Genomic DNA, 27,684 nt, shown 5'->3' with positions numbered 1-27,684 from the left:
CCGGGCTTAAGGTCTTTTCATTGAAGCCTTCTTGAGCATTTTGGTATCTTGTTTAAACACTAAGATTGCCATATGCACAGTCTGCTGTATATAAATATATAGAGATAACATTTGATTAAACCCATAAATATCAGCTCAACAGATTACAAAAAACCTTTGAAAGAAATCATTGTTACTCTGTGAAGTGATAGCCATTTTAAATTCTTAATGTTACTACATAAAAAAGTTACGGGCTAATATTGTTTCGTACACCCGCATTCATCTTAAAAAATATAGAACAATATAACCCACAACATCTAAATTCCACTTTTTTATTTTTGCTTCTCCATTTTGATTTTTTTTTTTGAGAAAAAGAATTAATAATAAAATAAATATTAAGAAATGACTAAAATAGAATTTGTTTCCTTTATATTTTCTCAATATGGCTATATTAAGTGAGTGTGTGCGTGAATGGTTGTTTGTCCTGTTTGTCTCCGTGTTGCCCTGCCCCGTCTCTCGCCCATAAACAGCTGAAGATAGGCACCAGCACCCGTTGCAACCCCACTTGGGACAGGCGTGTCAGATAATGGATGTATGGATAGCTATATTAAGGCTGATACAGCACGTATAAAGGTATTTCTGTAGATAGAGATATAGAAAAAATATATTATTTATCTATATCTTTCTTCCACATATTCCTTCTTTTTATTATGTCAACCTTTTTCTGTGACAACTCTAAAAAGTATCAACGCTTAAAGGCAATGACACATGAATTAGTGCCCACTTCTAAACAAACTCCTTTTATAGTGGTCACAGCAAAATTTCTTATCATTTAATACCATAGGGCAGCTCAGTTAATTTATTATTTCTAGAGTAAAAAAAAAATCTGGGGCTTGATGAGAATAATTTGGGGCTATAGCAAGAAAAACCAAGGGCAGGCGACGCTACTGTCCTCATCCTATTGCAAAGGTAGTTTTCGGCCACCCTGCAGAGAAAGCAAATTTCAGTCACTTGTATCTGGGATCTACCTCTTTCATTCAATATCTAGAGTTCATGACCATAGGTGAGGGTAAGAACATAGACCGGCAGCTGAAATGAGAGATTTACCTTTTCATACAGCTCACTCTTCTTTGCAACAGACCGTGGCAGCCCCAGCATTAAAGCAGCAGCCACACCAATCCATCTATTGATCTTCTGCTCAATTCTTCTCTCACTCTTTAAAGTGACATGAACATACTTGAACACCTCTTCATCAGGCAAGGACTGTTCTCCAACTTGAAGGGGAGAAACTACCTTTTTTCCAGTCGAGAATAGGACCGAACAGGACCCCCTCCGGCCCTTGGCTGCACTTAGATATTCTGTCAAAAAAGTTTATGAACAAGACCGATGACAGAGGGTAGTCCAACATGCTCCAAGAGTAGGTCGTACTTAATGCCAGCAATGCAGACAAAACACTACTCCACTTGTAAAGAGACCAAATGGCCCCTGGTAAACGTCCCCCAACTGCATACCCCCGCTCACAGAACACCATGAGGGACATGGTCGAATGCATTCTCCAGGTCCACAAAACAAATGTGAACTGGTTGGGCCAACTCCTATGCACCCTTGAGTACCCCGAAGGGTGTTTAAACCCGGTCCACCGTTCCAGGGCGGGAACAAAAAATACACTGCTACTTTAGAAGCTGAGGTTGGACAATCAGCTGTACTCTCCCCAGGAGCTCCCCACTCCCACTAATTGTTTTGAAGATGACTAATCGGATTTTTGCGGTTTAGCCTCTTTCACTGCCCACGATCCAGCAGACTTTGCCTCACAATACCTGCTTGCTGCCTCAGGAGTCCCATAAGATAACCATGAATCTGAGAGAAGCTCTCCTGGAGGTGGGGGTTGAATATGTCCCTGACCAAGGACTCCACCAGATGTTGCCACAAGGCCCTTCCTACTCGTTCGACCCAGTGGTGATCGTTGGACAGCTCCATCCTTCTCTTTAACCAAGCCCTAAAGCCAAAGGTTGAAAGATATGAATACAAAATTGATCATCAAACCTGGCCTTGGGTGTCCTGGTCCCAAGTGAACAAAATGATATCCTTGGACATGTTAGAGGACGCGAGGAGTCCATGACTTGGACAGAAAATCAATAATGAAACACCACTTTGGTACATAGCTGGGGGTCCATTCCTCTAGATCACACCCTTCTAGGTGTCACTGTCATATCCTTCCTGGATCGTGAAGTCCAGGCAATGTGTGAAGGAAGCCTGACAAATTCTAGTTGGTATCTCTTCACATCCTGCACAAGCTCAGGCTCATTCCTCCCTTGCAAGGTGACATTCCACGTCCTCCTAGCCAGTTTAAGCATCCATGGATCAGGTTACTGAGGCTAATGCTCCCTAGTTCTCTAAGCACTGGTCCCTCATGGATTCCCCTGCAGATGGTGGGCCCACTGGGGGATGACCCTGTGTCGCCCAGTGTTGCCCATTCGGGATTGGCCTTGCCAGAGGAGGAGCCCAACTGCCAAGGGCTCACTGACTTCAGGCCTGGTTTCAGGGTGAGGTCCAAGCTCTAGGGCAGTGGTTCCCAAAGATTTTCTTCTGGGCCCCCCTTTGGATTACAATAAAATTTCCACGGCCCCCCCCCCGCACACGACCCCAAAAAAAAAAAAAAGAATAAACTGGGCACACACATCGTTCAACCACATACTGTATAAGAGACCTATACACATATTTTGTTTTCAAACTCCACTGAAGTTTATTTCACACTTCAGGTTGCAACAAAATAAACTATACACCATCTTTACAGTGGAACAACTGTATTTTTTTCATAGTTCTATAATGTAGATTAGAAGAGGATTCTTTGTTGTCTGTGTTATTTTAAACATATTTCTTTTTTTTTTATTTGTAACAATATTTAACTTTGCTATAATCTATACATTAAAAAGCCTCTGTGCAAAATGGAGTGAAAACATTTAACAGCTCCCTGAGAGTTTTTTCTTTGTACTTTAATCCTCCCATCTCATTCAGTGGCTGTAGTGAGCCTGCTTTTTGCTGTAGATCTTCTCAAATCTGGGTTGCAGTGTCACAACTGTCCATTATGCTCAGTCAAGCAAGCGCTGTTTTTTTTTTTTTTTTTTTTTTTTTCTTCATTCATCCATACCGCTTCCCGCGCCCCCCCTGCAATGGCATTGCGCCCCCCCTAGGGGGCGCGCCCCACACTTTGGGAACCACTGCTCTAGGGCGAGATCACGTGCCTCTATTTTGTTATCTTCAGCCTTCAATTCTAAGTAGTAATTTTATTTGAAAGAGGCAGTTCCCTTGAAAGACGATTAAAAATGCAAAAAAAAGTCAATTTTGAAAAAGAAAAATTTTTTATGAATGACATACATCTTTGTACATTTTTCTCAATAATAAATAGAAAAAAATCAATATTTCCAACTCAGTTATCAAACTTTTAAAATAATTCCTAAGCCAAATTTGCATGTTTTCCTTTTACTGACAATTTATCTGTTATAATAAGCCCACGTTACTTATTTTAAAAATCTCTAATAAGATTCAGGGTAGCACCCTGGCTGCAAAAAAATGCTTTTCGTTAGGAGAAATAAAATAATAAAAAAAAACAAACAAAAGATGAAGTAACCTAAATCTGCTAGTGGCATAAATAACTTTTGACTACAGCTGAAATTAAACCACAGACAATATAGAAACAGCTGATGATCAGGAAGTGCATTTAGTTAAGGAATCGGATAATAACAATAGATTTATCAGTAAAATACTTCTATAAATTGATTGCAGAGGAACTGGTAATAATTAGTTGAGAAAAATATAGCACATTTTATCAGTCTTCAAGCAATGCATGTTAAAAATAAAACCATGATGTGAGTAGGAATACATGATTGATAAAATGATAGGGTAATTTCTTGATTTTTAACATCTGTAGTAATATAAAGTAAAAGAAAAAAACTGAGTTTTCCATTTCACTGATCCTCCATATGGCTTTCATTTCAAGATATGACATAATCTTCCCTTTGCCAAAGAGAATGCAAAAACAAAATCCCTAAAAAAGAATTAGCCACAACACCCCACCTCCCACCCTTGGTCTCCAGCTATACCCTCATGAGCTTTGCAGCTCTTGCTGCAATTAGACCTCCAAGGAACAGGGCAGGGATTGCTAACTTTTATTTGTACCTTCAAACACTTCATCAACCCTGTCAATCCTTTTGTGGTCCAAGATGAGTCACCACACTCAATGGGGAAGAATATTTAGAGAACACATTTAGCTGGAAGTCTAAAAACAACTAAATCAAGTTATATTTTATGGCTTTCATACATAAAAACCCTCCCAAAAGGTAGTAATGCAAATTAATTGTGCTTCAAAGGTATCCGTGGAATGATAATCACGAAGGGTGGTGCAGCGGTTTTGATGGTTATAACCTAGTCGCAAGAAGTTTTTTTACTCTGAACTCTGAATATCTTTATATCTTTTTGGGGAGTTTCCATATTTTGTTTGCATGTTTTTCTATCCACAGGAATTATATCCTAAAATCTAAAATCATATGCATACATGCAGTTTAGGAAAAGATATAATGAGTTTAGGTCCTAAAAAATTATAATCTCCCTTGTGTGTTTTATTGTACCTTGAGATGCTGCTGAGGAGCAAATACTCAAGCATTGCAGCAAAGAACAGTTTCACTACATTCCGATTTTAACATGGAAATGAAAATGTTTATTTTAAGTTAACTGCTTGTTAAATCTACCCAAGTATCCGTCAGTGCTCTGCAGACAGCTGTTGAATGTGTCTGTCTTGAGGCAGCCCCTTTTCTCCTTGATTTCCTTTTGAAATCGGATAAGAGTGAGGCCATGTGTCTCTCTGGATTAGTTTCTGATGAAAAAAAATGTCCTCCTCTTTTAGTCTCTTCAGCACATGGCACAAGAGCCTTCACTGGCTGAAGATGGTACAAATGACAGGAAATAGACAGAGGAATGGGGAAATTGGAAATCCCCCTTTTTCTTATTTACTCTGATCAAAGGCTGCTTGGGATAATAACAGAGCAGAAATTTTAAACTACAGCTCTGAACCATCCTTGAGTCTCGCTGTGTAATCAAAAGATTTACCTTTTGCATTTTAGTTAAATTGATTGCCTATAATTATTTTAATAGGAAAATTTTAACTTTCTTTAAAAAATATGCACTACTCTTCCTTCTTGGTTTGTTTCTTTCTTTTGAGGTCTGAGCCTTCCACACTAATAATCAACTTCTTATTTTGATTGACAAAAATATGGAAAGGAAAAAACAGATTTGACTCTAGTCTATTTACTTCAGCTTTTTAAATAGTCATCTATATCCGACATTTTAATAAATTCTTGCAAATTCGAATTTCAAAGACAAGAAGATATTTGTTTGAGAGCCAAAGTTAAGAGTTATGTCCACTGTTTAAAACAGAGACATCTGTGTGTGAGAGACAGAGAACTGATCTGTGTGTGCATGCTGAGTGTGTGTGTGAATTTGATAATTACAGGAAATATGTCTGAGCCCTGCCAAAATACAACTGCCACATCCCCTCTCTCTATACCTCCTAACCACCCAAGACCTATTGCAACTCAAACAAACAGTTGCTAGTCTCCAACTCTGACATCTTATTAGCAACAAAATATACACAGTCACCTCCTCGTCTGTGGATACCTAATCCGATTCTAAACAAATAAACGTCTCCAACGAGAGTAGAGTTGTTGGTGTGCTTGATCTACAGAATTAGAATAAACATTTTCTCCATCTATACCACAGATCATGTATCAGAAAAATATACAACCCCCCCAAAAAAAACAAATCAAAGAATTTTGCCTTTCAACACTGCACAACAGGACATCAACCTTTTTTTTAAGGAGAAGATGAATCTTGTTTCATTTTCTTAAACATTACTTATATCTCCCAAGTTCATGAAAGGAGGCCAAAATGAACCAGCTCCATCCATTCTGGCCTGTGGCGATTATTATACCTGAGGTCTTACAGGAACTTCTAACACACACCAGATTCCCTTTTTTTTTCTTTTATGAGGGAACTGAGTCTGGCCTCATCATGAGGAAATGAAAGTCTTTTTAGGGCAGTTCAACCCAGCGGAAGGAGATCCCTCCAATGGATTAAAGCTTAGTTTATGTTATTCGCCCTCAACCTTTACGATGCTTAAAGTCAGAAGGTATAGGGAGAACAAGTTTTTTTAATTCAGTCATGAAAACAAAAAGGCAATTATATATTACTTTTAACTTAATACTTTTTTCTGTTGTTGTTCTGAGGAGTATGTGTTCATGTTTAACGACATGTCTCCAATGGGCAACAGCCTCCATTTCTAAGTGGGAGTGGCAGTAGATCTAAACTAATGACTGCAAAAGAGACTGGTTTAGTTTCCTGCCTGATAAAAGGGCTTCCTCACAGTTAAAAAGACCAGAGGACGAGACCAGTGTAAATCAAATATACAACATCTTCCAAGAATGATGTCCTGCCGTTGCAATGACAGAACCACGGGCACAGCTCATAATCAACCTCTAAGTTATTTATTGATGCTTTTAAGGTTTGCTTTGATCTTAGCGTGATGAAAGCAAAGTTCAGAAATACGAGACGTTTTTGCAACATTCAAGGAGGAAGATTAAACATAAAGATATTAGTCACAAACACACTTGGAGTGGCTAGCAATTAAAAAAAGTACTATCAGTTCTCTTTTTCTACCTGTCTGTCTGTCTGTCCATTTTTGTCATAAGACACATTTACATAACTTTTTTTTTGCTTATAAATTCATCATTATACTCTGACTAGTCCTTTTGCAAGATTCACAGAACATTAAAGAACATCTACTTCCGTGCCTATGTGGGCAGAAGCAGTATTTATCAAAGTGCACACATAAAATCCTATTCCAAGAGAGTAAATTCCTTTAAATTCCTTCGTTACCATAAAGAGTAGTACAAAAAATACAGCTAAGTTGATCTTATCAAAAACTGTGTAGATTTCTCCACAGTTCTGTGTGGGGGCAGGTCACCACCATTTTACATTCAAAGCCAGAACTGCACACCGGAAGTCCGTCCTGAAGTTGAAATTTATCCCAAAAGGAAATTCGGGATGTGAATTTAAATCCGCTGACCTGAGGTTTGGGTTTCTCGTCTGCCAACATTTGAATGAGGGGGATAGCCCTCAGGGGCGAGGATAAACTGAAGGTATTACATTAAGTTTAGGTATTAAATCCACTGATTTTAGGTTTAGGATTGTTTTTGTTTTGTTTTTGGTCTTTGACAGAACACCAAAGACAATACTGGCAACAATACTGTCAATCAAGCAAATAATGAACTGTGTTCAAATATTTCTACAACCAGTAGTCAGGCATTCTAAAATTAAATAAAATCAAATAATGAATTGAAACTTTAAATTGTTTTAGGTTTTGAATTAAATCATTTTTTTATGAAAAAGACTGAAACAAATCTGGCCAAATTAACTTAAAGGTGTGCACATCTGGCATGGTTTGTAAAAATGACAGTGCCATGCCCCTGCAGTGGTGTGCCTCTCAAATATCTAATTAAAATACTTATGCACAGCACTGGAAAGAAAAGAAAAACTAAATACTTTAATAACATTTAAAAAATGTAAATTCTCAGACTTTTATACATAAGTCCTTCAAAGAGGTGTAGATTATTGTCACATCAATAATGTTATCCAGCTATATATTGAAGGAATCATTCAACATTCAGTTTAAGAATAACTTTATTTGATCTAAATGATAAATTCATTTCAGGAATATTTAAGGATGAATTGTCATTTAATAGCACTGAAAATTGTTGATGACTGTAGTATGCTGCACGCTTACCGACAAATACAATAAAAATGTTGCAACACTAATCTGTTTGAATATCTATGCAGAGCTTCTGCAGATGAACAGGACCTGGATCTTCCAGGGACAAGGATTGCTTCTTCAGCCCCAGACCATGCTGCTGGATGAGAGCCACCAAAGACTTTATGTTGGTGCCAAGAATGCTTTGTTCTCCCTTAACTTGGACAGGGTCAATGCCCACTATAGACAGGTACGCTGGGTTTTTTCAGTTTCTGTTTGTTTAGTTTCTAAAATCCTAGGCGATAAATCAAAACAAGACCAGTGTGTACAAAATTGTTACTCTCATGAACACATTTACAATGCATGACTACATTTTGAAGGATTTATATCTTATAAAAGATACAGTAAAACAGTGCTTTGCAAGAATTCAGGTTATATGCCCAAGTACAGCTAAAAATTTAATAATTTACTTTGTTTATATCACATCTTTTGGTAACGTAGAATCTGCTTTTCTTTCAGATTAACTGGGGGAGTACTGAATTTCAAATAGAGGAGTGCATGATGAAGGGTAGGGAAAAGGTATGTCATAAAACACATTAAAGAGATAAATATGTCTTCATCTTGGACTTGGCTGTGACCAGCTATCTAAACTGTAAAGGCAAATTTGAAGTTATCAAGATTTATTAACCTAACTTTCAGAATCTGTAAAATTACCTGGGTTGAAGGATTTTATATATACGCAGTAGATGTTTAGAGTATAAGTAGCTCATTAAGTCTCTTTAGATATAACTCATTATATAATATCTGTATGATATATATCAGTCTATCACTGCCTTAATCAAGTGTCTTGATACAATAAGGCCTGGATATCTATATTTTTATGAAATAAAGACTGAAGTTTTTAGTTTTTGGTGACACCACTGGAATAGATCTTGGCTCTTTGGACCAGCATATAATATTGCATGCAGATCTAAAGTTTGAAAGCTAGATCAGGGCAGTTCTTAAATCAAATTTTTTTTATTATTATTCATGGCAACTGGCCAAAAGAAGGGCCATTTTTTTAAGGCAACAGTTTGAAATGGTAATCCATGCCACTTGGCTGGATTATTTCAATGCCCTCTATGTGGGGGTTAGTGCCTGCTCCATCTCCTGTATTCAGATTGATTGATTTTATTGATATCATGGAGAAATTTAGATGGTTCAAAATGATGCAGCATCCCTTTTAACTGGCACACACAAGTATGAGCACAACTCCAACATTTTAGCCTTACTCCACTGGCTGCCCATGCATTTTAGAATTCATTTTAGAATGATCTTTTTTGCTATTAAATCCCTGAATGGTCTTGCCCCACCATACCTCTCTAAGCTTCTAGTCGTTATAGACCCACTAGAGCCTAAAACTAAGCGGAAGCTCAGAGGGGACGGCGCTTCAAAGCTCTGGAATGACCTGCCTCAGCACATCAGACAGGCCTCTTCTCTGACTGTTTTTAAATCGCTTCTCAAAGCCCACCCTTTTGCTTCGGGTTTTAACACCTAGCAAGAGAGTAGGCTTTATTTAATTTTGTATTTTTTTTTTTTTATCTTTTATTCATTTTATCATTTACCCAATTTTATATATTTGATTTTGTGAATGTTATTTTTACCCATGTTTTAGCTGCTTTGTTTTTTATCTGCACTGTTTTATGTTTTATTTATTTATTTTTTCTATGCAGCACTTTGGTCAGATGTGGTTGTTTTTAAGTGTTTAACAAATAAAACTGGATTGGACTGGATTCAATATAGACTCTTACTATTGTTTATGACTTATAGATATTACTGATCATGCAATTGATGTCTTTTTTTAGTATTTTCACATTATGGCAATGTATTTTTTGCAGCCCACACCTCACCTATACCACAATTGTTATTATATGTTTCATATCTCTATTTCAACAGCCTGAATGTGCAAACTATATTAAAGTCTTGCAGCAATACAACCAAACTCATTTGCTGGTCTGTGGAACAGGAGCCTTTAATCCTGTCTGTGCCATGGTCAGAGTGGGACACAAAGGACAGGTGAGTGATGAAAAGGAGACAAAGTTTGATTTAGAGATAAGATATTTGAAAGGATCCTTTTTGTATCATGTGTCCTGATAACTGATTTTTCGCAGAGGCTTTTTTCCATTGTAGCAGACCAGTAAGAAACAGATTGAAAAGGTATAGTTAAACATAGACATATATAAACAGTAGATGCCTCATGGCGGACTGTTACCTATTGCTGTGGTTCAGCCATGCAGCTGCCTTGTTGGAAAGGTCACCCACTCCATAAAGTATCACCACCTTAAGCACATAGTAAATCGCTGGTTATTAAACGGAATACTCTAAACTTTTTGTCAGATGGTATTATATATAGTCTATCTATCTATCTATCTATCTATCTATCTATCTATCTATCTATCTATCTATCTGTCTGTCTGTCTGTCTGTCTGTCTGTCTGTCTGTCTGTCTGTCTGTCTGTCTGTCTGTCTGTCTGTCTGTCTGTCTGTCTGTCTGTCTGTCGATTTAAGTCAAAAGATTTCAAGCCACAATGATGATGCATAAATGAAAAATTACTACAGAAACCATGGGACTCTGATTCTAATTTGAGCAGATAAATGTAGTTACCTGGAGATCATAGGATCATTTGATGTAAAACAGAGACACGTGTTTAAGTCTTTTGGCACTAATACAGCTGTACACTCTGAATCCCAAACATATGTCTACATGCAAAATGCATTGTCCTCTAGTAAATGAAATAATTAAAATCAACTTAGTCACTTTAAAGACAGAACAGGACTTGTTTTACCTGTTTTTTATTCCTGGAAAAATAGGAAATAATGTCACAGCAGCTTTTTTTTTTCACAGAGCCATTTTAAAGAAAGTCTGAAATACTCTTTTGAATATTTACTTTTTGAACTTGAGCCTAAAGCAAAAGACTAACAGTCAGTTTAGCTTTAGTCCAAAGAACACCTTCAAGTCCTCATCGTAAATGTAGCCAACATTTGAAATTATACTGCTTGAACTATAGCTCCAACGTTTTATTTATCTTTCAGCCAAAGCCTTTCAAAATTCTTAGCACATCTTGAACTGTTGCAATATTGGACATTGCACATGCAGTATCCTCTAGATGTATCCGTGGTGTTCCTACTTACCTCTGTTCCCTTTAAAGAGGGACAAAGTTTCAGGGTAGAGAACCTCAATGCATGTTTAAATCAGAATGTGAAAACTTATTGCTTGTCATTAATGCATATGTGTATGCAACCAAACTTAGCTGCATACATACATCAGAACAAGCATGCATGAAAACAGTATGACACCTTTTAACACATTTGAATTTGGTTGTTTGGATAACGAATAGATGTAAAATATGTTCACTAACACTTGAACAAGAGGTCAAATAGGCTGACAGCAGCTTTAAGACAGAAACAAGACTCAGCCATTATTACACTCAAGAATGCTCATTGCTCAGCATTACTATGTCTTTGTGGCTGACTATTCCAAACAACTCCAAATCTTACATACATGCATATAATGTATAAATTCATCATATGATTTGATAAAAAAAAAAAAAAAATCTTACTTTTTTTCTTAATTTTCAAACATAATTTCTTATTAAGTTATGTTGGTCTGTCAGGTTTACTTTTACCTTTAACAGATAAGCATCCACAAAGAATGACTTTAGGAGAAAAACTAACCAGTTGCTATATAGATACAGCAGAGTTGGGTTCCATAGCCGCTTCCTAAATCAAGACAGAATGTGACATAGCACCACTGGAATACCAGTAACTACTCAAGATTTTTGTGGTGGCTCACAATATATGAGTTGTGTCAGTGTGTTTGTGTGTAACTGTGTGCACTTGTGCTGTCTGCACTGCAGATGAGTGGGAGTAAGAATCCCACAGCAATAAAAGAGCAGAGTGAAGCTGGATAAACACTTTTATTTGACAGTTGCCCATTTGGTCATCCATCACCTAAATTCCCATCTACCTTCTTTCCTTTTTCCCTACCATCTTTCTACCTTGAATAATTTTTGTTAACGTAAGGCCTGCATCCCTTTCAGGGGTTGGCCTCAGTTAGGATGTGCACATTTTCATGGAAATTATCAAGCTTATATTGTCTGTTTGTGCCTTGCTTTAGGAAACAACGTTTGCTCTTGAACAAGAGAGTGTTATGAGTGGGAAGGGACGCTGTCCATATGACCCCAACAGTTCCTGTATTTCAACACTCCGCAGTAAGATATAACTCATTGTTTTAATCATCAGCAGAGCTGAAAACACAAGCACTTTCAATACAGCCCAATTTCAACTCTTTTGCCTCTTAAGGGTAAATACTGCCACCTTGTGGTTAATATGCATGCTTTCCTTCTCTGTTTTATTTAGGAGGAGAGCTTTATATTGGCCTTTACACTGACTACTGGGAAAATGATGGTGCCTTGTGTCGACTAAACAACAACACCTACACTCGCACTGAAAGGAACGACAGGCAGCAGCTCAATGGTTGGTTGACTAAAAAAGGAAAGAAATTGTAGTCCTAATCACTACCTTTAAGTTATAATGAAGAATACAGGAAGAGTCCAGTTTATCCCACAAAACAGGTTTTATCAACTTTGGCATTTAAAAATGACATCTGGTATTTCAAGAGCCTTTCTGTCTTGCTGTTAGAAATATAGATTAAATGAGGCTAACCAAATTATCATTAAATGGGTTCAGAAAGCATGGTAGTTCAAGAGGAGAAACTATTTAATTCTGGCATCATAATAATAAATAATACCTACAATTACCTCAATTTTAAAAATAGGGTGTAATCAGAAATACAGTTTTTTTTTTATACAAGATACAAAAGTTATAAAATGATCATACAGTTTATCTTTTCCTGAAATAATCAAATCACATTCACTCCACTAAATAAAGGTATATCATATTTGCTCCAAAGCATCTTCTGTGGTTTGTCTCTCTTCCATTTCCCTTTGTTTTTTAAATGGTTTAGCAAGACTTTGAAGGGAATGCTTAGTTTTTATCAATTTCACTTATATCAGTCTTTAGAAATTCCACTGTCCCTGCTGATTAATATAAAAATAAATTGAACTTCATTGATGTCACAATGGAGAAATTAACTCTCTGCATTTAACCATTCCTCTTTGGGGAGAAGTAGGCTGCCATTGTTGGGCGCCTGTGGAGCAATCGGGGTTAAGTGTCTTATTCAGAGACCCAGAATGGTAGTCTGTGGGAGTGGGTTTTGAACTTACAACCTCAGGATTCCAAGCCCTATGCCCTAACCACCAGGCCACCACTACCATTATCTCTAAAGCTTCTCCTAGTTACCACGTTTCAAAAGTGGAGTTAATCAGCTCAGGGTGATCTGCTCATTACATTTTATAAAATAAACACCATTTTACTTAAAATTAAATACACTGTACTTTGGAATACCTGTGTAAAAAGGGTGACAAATGCACATTAGACTTTCCTTTTTTTTTTTCACTCACTATGAATTCATACATCATAATTTATCTGTGATATAAACTCCTTATAAATTACAGCTACTTTTTTCTTGTAAAATAACACAATAAAACATTTCGAGTAATAACTATGATGTTTGCATATGAATCTTAAAACATTTAGGTCTGCTTGTTCTAGTCTCTACATTTTTAAATCATTTCTTACCAAGCTTTTTGATTTGCTTGATAAAACGTTGTTTCACAGAGCCTAAGTTTGTGGGGTCAGCAGTTATCCCAGACAATGATGACAGAGATGATGATAAAGTTTACTTCTTCTTCACTGAGCGGGAGACTGACGGAGAAGGAGTGAACCGAGGGGTCCTTACCCAGATTGGTCGAGTGTGTGCGGTGAGAATGCCTACACAGTAGAAATGCTTGCAAGCAGAATTTGGTCAGTTCTGACAGGGAAAATAACAATGTGGGCCGATTTCATCTCCCAGAATGACCAAGGAGGACAGAGAATGCTGGTGAACAGATGGAGCTCCTTTCTGAAAACTCGTCTCATCTGCTCTGTGCCTGGACCAAACGGCATTGACACACACTTTGATAATCTTGGTAAGGATACAGCAATATGTTCTAACCACTTATGGAGACTCACTGAAAAATACATATTTTAAGGAACCAGTGAACTCACTTTTGCATGTTTTCTTTTAGAGGATGTTTTTGTGCTCACAAAGAAAGATGAAAAAAACCCAGAAATCTTTGGCCTCTTCAGCACAACCAGGTGAGTGTAAGATGCCTACAGAATTATATGTATATTCCTAATCTATAAATTTAGTAATAATAACCTTTTTCTACAGTGCTGTGTTTAAGGGCTATGCAGTTTGTATGTATCACATGGAAGACATAAGAGCAGCTTTCAATGGACCATTCGCCCACAGAGAGAGACTTGAGCATCACTGGACAGCCTTTGAGGGCAAAGTCCCTTATCCTCAACCTGGATCTGTAAGCCTTAAATCTCTTACAAAACTATTTATTGAAATTGCCAGACTAAACCATATTCTTCACTCTCAACACTCTCAATTTAACATAGTTAGCATCTAAGAAAGATGTCCAAAGCTGAAAAGAATGAGCTTTTCTGAATGTTCAGATTGATGCAGCTGCGTCAGCAGTTCATACTGGCATAGCCTGAACCTGATTAATTAATTAATTCTGTTTCATGCACTGCCAACTGCTGACGGTAATTATTCTTCTTTTCTCAGCTGTTAAATTTCCCCTTTTCTCTTTAATTCTTTCATCTTGTTAACAGTGTGCCAGTAAAATGAACGGCGGAAGCTTCTCCAACTCAAAAGACTTTCCAGACGAGGTTTTGCGATTTGTGCGTTTGCATCCTGTGATGTACCGCCCAGTCCTTCCACACCACCACAGACCTATTCTCCTGCAGACAGAGCCAAGCAGAAGAAAGCTGACCCAAATTGCAGTAGACAGAGTCCAAGCACAGGATGGACATTACCATGTTCTCTACATTGGCACTGGTAAAGCACATTGTATTATTCTGTATTTTTATTTGTATGAGATATTTTGAGTTTTATAAATTGATAACGCAGTTTACCAAAGCATAGCAGAAATAGTTATTTTATTTGGTTATGAAACATTCAAAGGAGCATCAATGTAGAATAACTGTTTTCTGTTATTAGATGACTCTCTGGTTTTGAAAGTTATCACCATCTACAACAAAGATACAGACAGCATAGAGGAGGTGCTGCTGGAGGAGCTACAAATTTTCAAGGTACCTCCTGATCTATATACAAATCTTTTCATGTCAAAATTACATATATAAACTGGACTAGACTGTTGTATTTTCTTGGGTTACATGCAAATAAGGCATCCTTTTTTTCTTCAGGGGCACAATATACCAGGTTTGCACGACAGCAATTATAATGCAAGCAAAACACATAGTTTCTTTTATGAGAATGTGACTGGGTGCTTGAGTTAAAACTGCTTAAGTTTGCCACAAAGACTCGACATAGAACATAACTATGAAGTGATGAAAAGTTTTCTAATTACCTGCAGTTCATTGACAAGTTCATTTGTCAGACAAATTCCTGAGACATGTGTAGCACTACAAGATAGAACAGGTTGTACAATGAAAAAGAAACTCAATGCCTCTCCTAGAAGCGTGTCTTACATGAAATGTCCCCCTCAAGCTACAGGAAAATGATGTTGCTTGAGTTAGACTACATGCATCATTCAAAAAGAAAGAAATCATCTCTTAATCTGTGCTGTTGTGTAAAATGCATGGAGCGGGCGATTGCAACTTCAAATACCAATTTGAATTTAGGATAATTACAGTCCAAGTATATCCTGACATTTATTGAACACTTAGCCTTTCTTTCACCTACATCTTCAGCCCGAAACTCTAAATTGGTTAAATTTTATGATCACTTACACAATTACAGAGTTAAGTTACGGATTTTTATTTCAATGTTTTACTTAAATCAGTTGTATATAAGTGCCTTAAAAGTACTTGTAGCCTCAAACTTCCAATGTTTCCAAAAATTAAAATGGCAAAACATACCAGAACTTCAAGCAGTGATGAACAGGTTCCAAGCCCAACCCAACAAGTCCCTCACCACCCCTCCCCTTCTGGCACACTCTTCTCCCTCTATCCTCTTAACTCCACTTAGCTCTGCCATAAATTGTCCAGTGTAGGACTTTGGAGGATGGTACTGATTTCTAAAAGGTTTGGCCAGTAAAATGCATTTTGGCTGGTAATGCAGTCCATTTAGAAAATAACTTTTTCAATCAATAATTTGTCATAAAATCCATCAAATACTTTGATTTGACTCTTCCCAAATGCTGAGCAAGTGCAAGTCACATCCCTAAAGTTGAGAGTTTTGTAAAAAAGAACTGCAAAGGCTAATTTTTAAGTCAATAATGAGTAACAGTTGGCTTTAATTGTAAAAAGCATAAAATGTTGTTACTGTATCAGTGAATTATCAAAACACTGTTGAAGTTATGTTAACAAAAGGAATGTGAGAATGGTGCCATGTTCCTACATTAAATGATTTTTGGAATGAAATGCATCATTCCACAGAATTTACAGAGATGTAACAATTGGTATAAAATGTAACAGTTTATCCCATTAAACATCATCTACTTTGATTAACCATATCTATTTCTGCAATAATATATGCACTGTTTACATTGTTCTTAGAATATATGCCGTTTGAACGTTTTTGTAGCACTTAGAGGTCTTGGACTGACTGTAGACATACAGTAAAGTGGGAGGGGAGAGAAGGGAAATCCTGGTCGTGAATCTAATTCGGGACGGCTGTGTTTAGGATTATGGCTTCCATGCATGAGTTGTGCACTGTACCCCAGTGCCTACACCATGCTTGGATGGTATCAGGTCACATCAAAAGTTTTACAGCATAATTTCCACAACTCTTCAGTGACAGCCTTAATTTAAAAATTTATCAAGTACCAAAGTATTCTTGAAAGGTCAATGGCTAGGAACAATATTGTTTATTAATACTCATGGACTAAATACTTTTTTTTTTTTTGACCATCATTTGTAAACCATAAATTCCATTTTAATTAGCTAAATTTAAAACAAATATAGGGGTTTATTATTTGCTCGTGCAATAATCAGTAATCCAGGTCTCTATTTCTCTTTACACTCTACAATACTGACCATAAGTACCATCTGTGACATGTCGTATACAGAGATATTCTGATGATACAGCCATTGTGGCGTGTGAATAGAGGGGATGAGAGGGAATAGATCGGAGTTGTCCTTTCATTGTCCCTGAGGGACAGTAAGAGGCTGGATATGTTGATAGGGAAGTGCACTTTTGTGATGGGATGTGTTCCTTTGCTGTAAAACAGAGGACTGGAGGACTTTGGGGGATCTGTTGTTCCTCCTGGTACAAGACAGTGTAACAGTCGGTCTTTCTTAACTATGCATTTACCGTATGTATTGCTGCAGATCAACTGAACTTCGCTTATGGGGACTAATAAAACATCAGTCTATCTATCTATCTATCTATCTATCTATCTATCTATCTATCTATCTATCTATCTATCTATCTATCTATCTATCTATCTATCTATCTATCTACAAAACAAGCTGAAATGGGAGGCAATCAGACTTTTTTCAGTTTAGTTTTCCATAGACCAATGGAGAAGGGTTTTGACTTAGAATGTGGCTTTAGGACTGCACTCCAACCACAGATTGCTCTAATTAAGGCTGCCAGAATTGAAAAAGTTTTTTTTTTTTTTTTTTTTTTTTTTGGAAAAGTCTAGCTGGCTCCAACTTATCTTGTTTTGAGGTAGTGATTGTAATATAATTTGGCTTTTTTTCATGATTTGGAATTTAAGAACTATTAGTATTCACATCTGATACTAAACAAACCTAATTTGCAAATGGTGGTTATTACTATGTCATTCATTCGTAATTTAGGAAGAATGCAAGCATGGCAAAAAAAAAAAAAAGTTTAACTCAAATGAGATTTTAAAAATATAATCACTGAATATTTATACTACAAAAAATAGCCTATTTTTTTATAATTTTTATTTTTGACCCGCTCTAAACATTTTCTTTCCAGGTGCCTGCTCCAATCAAAGAGATCATAATATCACCCAAAAGGGTAAGACTAGCTTTACCATATGCAGTTTCAAAGTTCTTCCACAAGAGGACAACAGCAGTACAATTTATGCCACAATGCAGCAACACAATTGAAATGCATGCCAACCTATTTTAGCTCCTACCTCTATTTTTGGTTCAGTGTCTTAGTTAGATGAGGATAAGAAAAAAATAAAATGATGAGAACTGATTCCAGAGAAACTAATCAATATGTTTGGTTCCACAGCAACAGCTGTATGTTGGGTCAGAAGTGGGCGTTGCACAAGTCAGACTACATCAGTGTGATCTTTATGGTTCAGCATGTGCTGACTGTTGTCTAGCCAGAGACCCATACTGTGCCTGGGATGGTCTCACCTGCTCCAGATACTACCCTGCTGGAGTTTACGCCAAAAGGTAAGAACATACACACACAGTTAATGTAAACTGCTCATGCCATTATTAATTAATCTACTTGCCCTAAAGATCACAAGCCTGCTTGGTTTATTAAATCATTATTACTCACAGAAATCAAAGTGATGTGTTATGTAAGACCTATCAGTGTGCAGTTGATCTCCTGTTTCTTCCTTTTATCTTTCCCTCCTTTCGGCTCCTGCTTTCATCTATTGCTATTTCATAAAAATGACTCCATCTTTGGATTTCTTTTCCAGCAGACGATTCAGACGACAGGATGTTCGTCATGGCAACGCCGTACAGCTGTGCAATGGACTGCAAATTGATGGTTGGTGCTTAAAATGACTGTGAAATGTGTTTATGTGTGTATAGATATCAAAAACATTGAGTGGTAAATCATAGAAAATCCCTTCATGAGCCATTTTGGTTGGAGGTTACAATAAGGTCAGTGCATTTCATCCGCAGGAGAAAAAAACAATCAGCTTTACATTAGCCACATAATGAAAGGCCGCTCCAGTCCATTGCCATCAGTCCTACACCTCAGTTTTTTTATTGTGTGTGTGTGTGTTTGTAGATGAACAATGGCAGAGGGCTGAGGAGAGGCTAATATATAGCATTGAGAGCAACACCACTTTACTGGAATGTGTCCCTCGATCACTTCAAGCCAAGGTTCTCTGGTTTGTAGAAACAAAAGGGGAAAAACATGAGGTAAGTAAAAATTCCAGTTATTTTTTCCATCATTTTTCATATGTAATTTGTTCTGCTGGAATTATTGACCTGTCTTTTATTTAATAATACATACAAGTACATATGTATAATTCAGAATTAAAAAGTAAACCAAATTCAGTATTTGAATCAATTAAATTCTTTTCAGTTATTTATATAGCACCAATTTATAACACATCTTGAGGCACTTTACAGAGACAATTCATTAGGTGAATACAGTCAGATTAGAAGTTTTCTATGTAAGGATAACCAGCTGATTGCATTGAGTCATTAACTTTGCAGGATTTGGTCCTCCTGGATAAGAAAGTGGAGACAGTAGACATTAGCCTGCATTGTGTTGTTGACTCTACAGTAATCATTCCCGCTGATGAATTACAAAATTAATCACACACAGATTCCTGATATACATAATTATATACTGATTTACTATAGAAGGAAGGTAAGTGCTCTAGTAACTTTAAAGATTATATTTCATGGCTAGGATAAACCAAGAACTCTATTTTTCAGAAAGAGTAGAAAAATCAAAACGATTCCTTTGCCATAAATAGCTGTATTAGTACAACATGGCATGGGGATGCTAAGCTTGACTTTTTTTCAGAAGTTTTAGGGAAGCTACGGTTGCTTTAATAGCAACCATTTGTGTTGTTGGGTTGGGGGTCTCTCATCAGGAAATCTGTGGAGTGTAAGTCAGCTCTGCAGTTCAAGCACAGTTCTTCAAAAAACGAAACAAAAAAATAGCGTGGGCAGGATGGGAACCTGCCAGATGATTTAATGAGAACACTGTGAGGGTAGTCAGGGGAATGCATTAAAAAGGAAAGAGTTGACACTGGACCTGATAAAAGACAATGAAGCATGGTGGAAACTGGTTACTCGAGAAACTTAAAACTGCAGTTTAGTAGATTAAATTCTGAGCATCTATATTGCAAAATAGCATGCAAATTTTACTTTCATTTGAAAAGATTATGTTTGTTCACAAAAAAAACAGTCTAGTCTTTTTTATTAGACCCCAGCAGCAAATCACTGCAAAGGTTTGTTGTATTACAAATGTTTATTATTCTATCTGATGTTACTTCAGGTTTAAAAAAAAAAGGTAAATACATAGACACCAACATTTTTAGCCCATTTCCAATATACACTATATGTGTTTTTTTTCCAAAACATTGATAGCTCAGCCCTCACCATGTGAATCTCCCCCTTACTTTGGGGTTTTATTCTACAGTCCTCTGAAAGGAGCAGCAGATCATGCTGGTTGAAACTTTTGCTTAAAACCTTCAAAAAAAAAGAAAACATATATATATATATTTATATATATATATATATATATATATATATATATATATATATATATATATATATATATATATATATATATATATATATATATATATATATATATATATATATATATTTAGATGAAGCACTTTGTGATTACCTAAGGTTTTCAGCAAATTTATGTTTTGTTTTACAATTCTTGTGGAGATTGTTAATGACTGACTGCTGAAAAGCAATAAAGTCCGTAGTGTTTTTATAGCCTATTCCTGGGCCATAAAATTCAATTTTTAAAGGAAAACAAAATAATAGAGGGGCAGCCCTGAGGACCAACTCACCTCAAATCTTTATGATTTAATTTTCTGATACTAAGTTCTAAAATACATTAACTTTGGGGTAATATTTCGGTACAACTAAAGCTTTAGAATGTAATTGTAGGCATCTGTAAATGGAGGATGTCAATATTTTAATGAGAGATTAAATACTGCAAACCATTTTGTCTATTTTTCTTTTTTTAAGTGTATTATATCAACATTAACATAAATGTTCAAAACATTCAAAGATTTTGCTTTTGTGAAATATAAAGTATGGAAAAAACTTAATATAAACTTGATATATTAATGGAAAAATTTGAATCTGGAAGACTCTTATCAGCTTCACCTGAACCACCTATGATGTCTCTCATCCAGCTTCAGCCAATCATCTCAGGGCCACATCTCCTGCAAAGCCAATTATCTATAAATATCCCCTTCTTATTTCTCCCACAAACAAGCAAACTTTTCCCCACCTCCACTCAATCTCCCCTCTCACTCTCAGTCCCACTTACCCTCTGTCTTATTCCACCACCAGTGGAGGGCCCAAGGGGGAGGACTACTCTAATCCTTTTTCTAGGTTAATCATTGAATTGAATTTTGATTCACAGCAGCAAAGTTTTCTGCTGGGGCCCAAGCGCCAAATAATGTATTTAATTTACATAAATATATGCATGTTTGCTTCTGTTTCCTTGAAATCCATTCGGCCTCGGCAGATGGTTGCTCACACTGAGCCTGGTTCTGTTAGCGGTTTCTTCCTGTTAAAAGTGAGTTTTCTTCTCCACTGTTGCTACAAGCATGCTCAGTGTGAGAGATTGAAAAGAGTCCGTAATTTCATGCAATCAGCTGATTTTCCTTTGATAGATTTTTATTTTTACCAATCTCTGTGTGTTATGTGTATAAAAAAAAACTGCAAAAACATTTTTCCAATTACACCTTTACTCTGTGTGAATCTCTCCAGGTTGAAATTGGGCCATTATAATTAGAAGAAAAGATTGATTTCAAGAGATTGATTTCTAGATTGATTTCAAGAAAATTCTGACAAAAGATATAGAATTTGTATGTTGTTAAACATTCTAAACCAGCGAAAGAAAAAGATTGAAAAGTATGTTAAAAGTATGATATTCTTTTGTCTTAGGAAGTCAGAGAAGTGCATAAAAAAAAAAAAAAACCTTAGACGTTTACTTGGATGATTAAGTCTGATGTATGCAGGAAAATATAATGCCTAGTGTCCTCCAAGAATGAACGGGTAAATTTATGATATGCGCATTTGGATTTTTTCCAAACTGTAAGTGGAAGATCTTGGCTACAACAACGATAATCTTCGGGATGCAGAGTCACTATAAACTCCTTTTACAGGATCCTGACAGTTAGTATTAAAGTGAAACACGACTGAATCTTGTCTGAACCCTGGAGATGTTCAGATATTTTTTATAATTAACCTCGCACAATGAAGAAATACCATGTTTACATTGGAATGCACCAGAGATAAGAACACCTACAGTTTGTTTAAATTTAGACTTATTTTTGTACTTAAGCTCCTTTATTTATTTAGTGTTGTTTTCTCTGCTGACTGTGCTATGTCACTGGAGGTCGAGTGAACATACAATATGCAGTATACTGTATAATGTTACTGGAGCTGAATGACCTAATTCCATCCTAAAGATTCATGGCTATCTGTTGGCATTGATTTTTAAAAGTTTTACTTTAAAAAATATTTTTACTTTCTTTTCTCGGATTAATAGCAGGATAAACAACATCATCAGACATAAAGCGGGACTTGATGTGAGAAAGTGAATCAGCAGCTTGACTCTTGATGTAGAATATATTTAACGCTTCAAGGGACATGAGCTACTGCAGCAACAGAGCCATTCATTCCTAGATCTCCTTAATGTTTTTCTTTTTTCCCTATGTACAGGTTCGAGGTGATGAAAGGGTCATCATGACACCTCACGGGCTCCTGTTCTTACACGTGAAAAGCTCTGATGCTGGTGTGTACGTGTGTCAGACTGTGGAACATGGGTACGTGCACACATTATTACGGATCAACCTGCATGTGCTTCGAGCAGAGAGGCTGGACTTGGCTATGCACAAGGCAAAGAATGAAGGAGGAGATGGAGCTGCAGCTCAATGCCACTCCATCATTATCCCCCCAGCTGCCCCCAGCGTCAGCTCCCAATCTCTTCAGCTACCATCAGTCCCAGCCCCCAATTCCAGGCTCTGGTACAAGGAGTTCCTCCAGCTAATTGGTTATGGTGACGCTCAGAAGGTGGAGGAATACTGCGAGAGAGTGTGGTGCTCTGATAAGAAACGCAGAAAGACTAAAAGAAAGTATGCAGCTTTAGGTGGGGTGAAGAGGGGAAAAGGAAGGGGAGAGGAGAACTCCCACAGAGCTCCAAGGCACATCTTGGATACCTGAAAACAACAAAGATTCAGCAGATATGCACACACCTTCTCTCTAAACACACATACATACACAGCCTAAAGATCATACTCACTGGGTGTTTACACCATGTCAGAGGTATTTGCTTCAACATTCGACATCAGCTGAAAGACAAAAGCAGTAGCGGATTGCCTTACATTTGTAGCTACATTTATCACTGAGGTCTCTTCTGCTTTTTCTGAGTCACATTTTGTCTTTTTCTGTGAGATGTACAAATGCATTTACTGCAGATCCTGAACATTAAAAGCATTTCTGTAGTACAGAAAAAAGACTGTAAAGGGTCAAGACCGATAAGATTGTGTAAAGTTTCTTCTGATCAGAAGGACACAAGACTGCTTCTTTTATGTTTGCCGCTCACGCTGAAACACACACACACCTGATAGATTACATATTCTGTAATATATTAAAAAAAACATTTTTGTGTTCAACACAATTTTTTTCTAGTAGCACGATAAACTATTTCCCTTTTTTTCCCCTTTGAGATATTTTGAAGTAAAAATGTTGCTGTTTTTTGTTGCTGTTGTTTTGATTGTACAGTCAAAAGGCTATGAGCTAATTAAACAAAATTACAAAACCAGCAAGGATAACTGCATTGACTGCTAATATACACTGTTGAAACAGGATGTTTACATACACAGTATAAAAAAGAAAAAATAACCTTTTATTATATTTTCACTCTATCATTAAATCAGTTAGTTTTTATTGTTTAGGTCATTGGGACTACCAATGTTTTCTTAATGGGCCTTTCGGCAACAAGAGGCACAATTTCATGCCATTTCTGGTGTACATACAATTTCAATGCTTGAGCTATGTCGTGCAATTGGCAAAATACATACTCCTTCTATGGTGCTCTAACTGCCTGGGGGAGGAAAGACTCCTACCACACCCCAACAAATAGCAGAGAGCTTCTCTAATCATGATCTAAATTCTAAGTTAAAACAAGTGCTTATAGATTTAGTACAGGAGAAGCAAGACCTAGGAATAATTTGCTCTGTGTACACTGCAGACCAAAACAACATTTCGATCTAGAAATATGAACATGTTAGGAGGCATGTTGAGATGCACTTGAAAGGGCCCCCATCCTTTTACACCAGTACCACCCCTGCCTGCAGTTATTTGGGTGCAACAGGTGTATTCAGTCATGGAGAGCATGGTTCATTTATTCTGCTTCACCAATATTTGTTGGCATTACTTTTAAACTCAGATTATTTTGGTATCCTACAGCCTTTTCCCAAATGTTTACAATAGTTTAATCACCTATTCTTCCTGACAGAATTAGTCATAATTTTAGGCAGCCTTACGCGTACAAGATCTAGAGGTTCTGACTAAGATTTTCTAAGGGTCTGAGATAAGGCCTTTGTGATGTCTATTTTTAGACCATTTACTTTGCTGTGCTTAAACTAATTTGTGGTTTCACTAATTTATTTTATTTGTGGTCATTGTTCATTTAGAAAATCAAATGGCATCTAAGCTTTTACTTCTTAGCTGCTGTCTTGAGGTGTTTCCTTAATATCTCCATAAACTATTCTATACAACCCAATTTGCAATCTATTTTTTGAAGTACAACATTCTCTCCTGTAGCAATACACCCTCATAATGGAAGTGGCATTGTCATCTTTGCAAGCTTTAATTTTCTTATGTTGTTGTCACACAGAACCAGTGTATTTGAGGTGTTGCCCTAAAAGAACATCCACAGTATGTCCCCAATGAACGCAGTGTCTTAACCTATCAGAGGCTAAAAATTAATTTTATATGCATTAATATCTAGACTCTCTCCATTTTTCAAAATGATACAATTAGTGTGTTTAAGTTTCTGACTTTGTAAAAGATATAAAAACATCCTCTCATCATCATGGCATTTAGAAAATAAAATCTGTTTGGGTAATCCTGTCTAACAAAGTAGATAAGATTTAGTCTGATTTCATATTTGACAATGAGAAAAGAAATTCTCTGTGATGTTTTATACAGTGTATGTATATATCTTGCATTAACAGTAAATTGCAAAATAAATAGGGTATTTTAAGGCGTGTTTCGAATGCAAATATGCCCTCCTACAAAAAATATTTATGGACTTGTATATGTTACAATAGATAATAAATGGTGTTATCCATGGACAGTTGGTTTGTATTATCTGTTTATACCACCACTATTGATGAAGAGTTAATCAATTGACATGGTTGTGCATATTGTGCATTTGTCTTAAATCTCCAAAATTTGAGTAATTCTTCTGGAAAGGTTCTTTATAAGGGTTGCTCTCATGAAAATAAAAGCCAAATGACCAATTGTTGGGGCTCTACTGACCACTTGTTGTTCCCTGAGAGATGAGTCATTCTCTCAATACCAGCATTGGAACTCCACATTCAGTTCCTGTCCATGTCAGACCAGCTGCAGACCACCTCTGCACATCCGTGAAAACAAAGCTTCTAGCTCCGAAGTCCGAAGAGAGCATGCAACGGAGATCTTGCTGGAGCCAAGTAGGCCGGGGCTGAACTTTGTATTCACACAGTGGAAGGCTAGCACGCCCGTGGACATTAACGTGTTGAGCTGTTGTCATTGATTATTACAATGTAGCTGTAGCTGCTCTGTGAGAAGGATGCAAGTGGAGTGGTGCAAACAGGGAGGATGTGGAATTCAGAGGTAAGAGTGGGGAAAGTTGGACCTAAAGGTCTCCGCTCGTTAAATGATGGATACCACAAAACAGGCTTAGTTTTTGGAATGAGTTCTGAAACTCATTCTAAAGAAATTACATATACACATTCATGAATCAAATGAGTGAATTCATAAGCTGTACACAACAAAGATTTCAACAACCCAGGAAAATGAGTGGTGGGTCATCGACTTGCTGCGACATGAAAGGTGCTTAAGAGGATGGACGTCCATGTTTCTTAAAAAATCAAAGCTCCAATTATAGACTGCCTTTGGAAAAACTGAGCGACTTGAATATGGTTTTCTCCAGTGTAAATCTTCTTTGTAGCTGCCATGATTTAGATAACTAAGAATTTAAACAGACATGTTATTAAAGGATCTTTTATTGTGACAAAAATGACTTCCTTCAATCCTTTCTCAAACCTGAATTCCTCCCTAATCCGGTTTAGAATATTTTCACCCTAGGAAGAGTGACAGCTGGTCAATAGATGAGTGTAAAAGCTTGAACACAGCAGATAAGATTTAGGGTCCGATCTGATGGAAAATCCGATCGTAGGAGATCATGGTACTCCTTGACTCCATGGTACTTAGTTCATTTAAAATGCAAGGTTCTGGTCAGACTGAACACAATTCTCTGCGACTTTGCTTGCGTAGCTCCAACTGGGATAGATACTGGGTATGTTTTTGTCTGACCTAAGCTGCATTTTGGTGGTTGGTTGTCAAGTGGGGCATCTGCTTTGTATTTTGATTGAGAGCAGGCATAGCTCTGTGACATTGACTACTTTCATGACATTTAAAACAACATTCTTTAGGAAACAGTAGAACTCAAACCAACACCTAGATCAGTGGATATTCCATATGTAGCAGGGAATTCCTAAAAAACTTGGGTTGTTTATTTTCTAAATATGATATCCCAGTGGCTTTAAACATAATAAAAAAACAGACTGGATCACTTCAAAGATCATGTCTGGTGTGTTCAGGCCTTAACACACTAAACAGGCTAGCTGTTTCTCTTTCAAGGTGAATTAGGGGGAATGCTGGTTTGAGAGAGTAGGAAAAGATGCATTTTTTGGCAATGAGAAACCACTCATCATCAACAGGAGTGGATGCCTTCAAGTCAAACAGTTCCTCTCTTACAATGCTGTTATTGCTTAGCTGACTCCGCCTTTTGGGAACCACAAGCCTTAACGATCAGTCATTAGGCTATCGGTCCTCATTTACATGCATGCAACCAGTTCGGACTGTAACCTTTAACTGGTTTATCCCAAATGGCAAGGTAATGCTTACTGTATACGAAATGTGTTGGACATATTTTTCTTAAAATTTTTCTGTGCAGATCTGTTTATGTTTTGTTTTATCATTATCAAAAACGGATTTTTTTTTTTTCCTCCTGTACCCAATTTTAATAATAACACCTCATTTAGTTTGACAAACCTCCATTACATTTTGCAAAAGGGATGCATAATTAGGGAAGCAAAGTGGTAAATTGTATTTCTTTGTTTAAGTGAGGGGCAAACAAATTAATAGCAGCCTTTTATGAAAATGTTGAAATGATAAAATCAAAGGGATGTAGTGGTAAAATAACTGTACCTGTCCTCATTTCTGTTTCATTAGGAGGATATATGTTTTGCTTTATTTTTTTATTTGTGCATTATTAATTCATTTCTGCTTTGGCTGTGATAAGAAGACAGTTATACATCTATCAAAACCTTAAACTATCTATTATAATTCATACGTATTTGAAAGGTAAAATACCAGTATTGTAGAAAATGTGTACAGTTTACTTTTAAAATGCCTGCAATTAAAAAGAGGATTACTTTCATGTTTTGCTGTTACCTCTCTCGTTTAGTAAAAAAAGACAAGATAAAGGGTAGTTGAGCTCATGCATACTATAGTTATAAACTGGTTAAAGAAAAAATAGCAGTAAATGCTTGGAATCAGAGATGCACTGATCCAATCCAGTCCAACACCGATAGCTGGGCTGAGTGTACTGGCCATTATCCAATACCAATATCAATTTAA

General features: G+C 36.8%; 1 protein-coding gene across 2 annotated transcripts in view; it reads left to right on the top strand.

The window, feature by feature from the left end:
- The window catches only part of sema3e (sema domain, immunoglobulin domain (Ig), short basic domain, secreted, (semaphorin) 3E), a 33,832-nt gene extending 6,348 nt beyond the window's left edge, over positions 1 to 27,484 (top strand). Inside the window, exons 3-18 of one of the 2 annotated variants that reach the window (XM_038270674.1) lie at positions 7,867 to 8,027; positions 8,297 to 8,356; positions 9,713 to 9,832; positions 11,933 to 12,026; positions 12,175 to 12,291; positions 13,495 to 13,637; positions 13,730 to 13,844; positions 13,944 to 14,013; positions 14,090 to 14,234; positions 14,539 to 14,764; positions 14,927 to 15,018; positions 17,840 to 17,881; positions 18,104 to 18,270; positions 18,525 to 18,595; positions 18,842 to 18,975; positions 22,492 to 27,484. In XM_038270674.1, the coding sequence (XP_038126602.1) occupies positions 7,867 to 8,027; positions 8,297 to 8,356; positions 9,713 to 9,832; positions 11,933 to 12,026; positions 12,175 to 12,291; positions 13,495 to 13,637; positions 13,730 to 13,844; positions 13,944 to 14,013; positions 14,090 to 14,234; positions 14,539 to 14,764; positions 14,927 to 15,018; positions 17,840 to 17,881; positions 18,104 to 18,270; positions 18,525 to 18,595; positions 18,842 to 18,975; positions 22,492 to 22,992 (2,258 nt within the window). In that variant the 3' untranslated portion in view covers positions 22,993 to 27,484. The remainder of the gene's footprint in view (positions 1 to 7,866; positions 8,028 to 8,296; positions 8,357 to 9,712; positions 9,833 to 11,932; positions 12,027 to 12,174; positions 12,292 to 13,494; positions 13,638 to 13,729; positions 13,845 to 13,943; positions 14,014 to 14,089; positions 14,235 to 14,538; positions 14,765 to 14,926; positions 15,019 to 17,839; positions 17,882 to 18,103; positions 18,271 to 18,524; positions 18,596 to 18,841; positions 18,976 to 22,491) is intronic. The other variant, XM_038270675.1, reaches the window with a different exon arrangement.
- The last annotated feature ends 200 nt before the right edge of the window (positions 27,485 to 27,684 follow it).

Source organism: Cyprinodon tularosa, unplaced genomic scaffold (assembly GCF_016077235.1).
Source record: "Cyprinodon tularosa strain WSP-4 unplaced genomic scaffold, ASM1607723v1 ctg771, whole genome shotgun sequence".
Lineage (NCBI taxonomy): Eukaryota > Metazoa > Chordata > Actinopteri > Cyprinodontiformes > Cyprinodontidae > Cyprinodon > Cyprinodon tularosa.
This window is presented reverse-complemented; position numbering and strand designations above follow the sequence as displayed.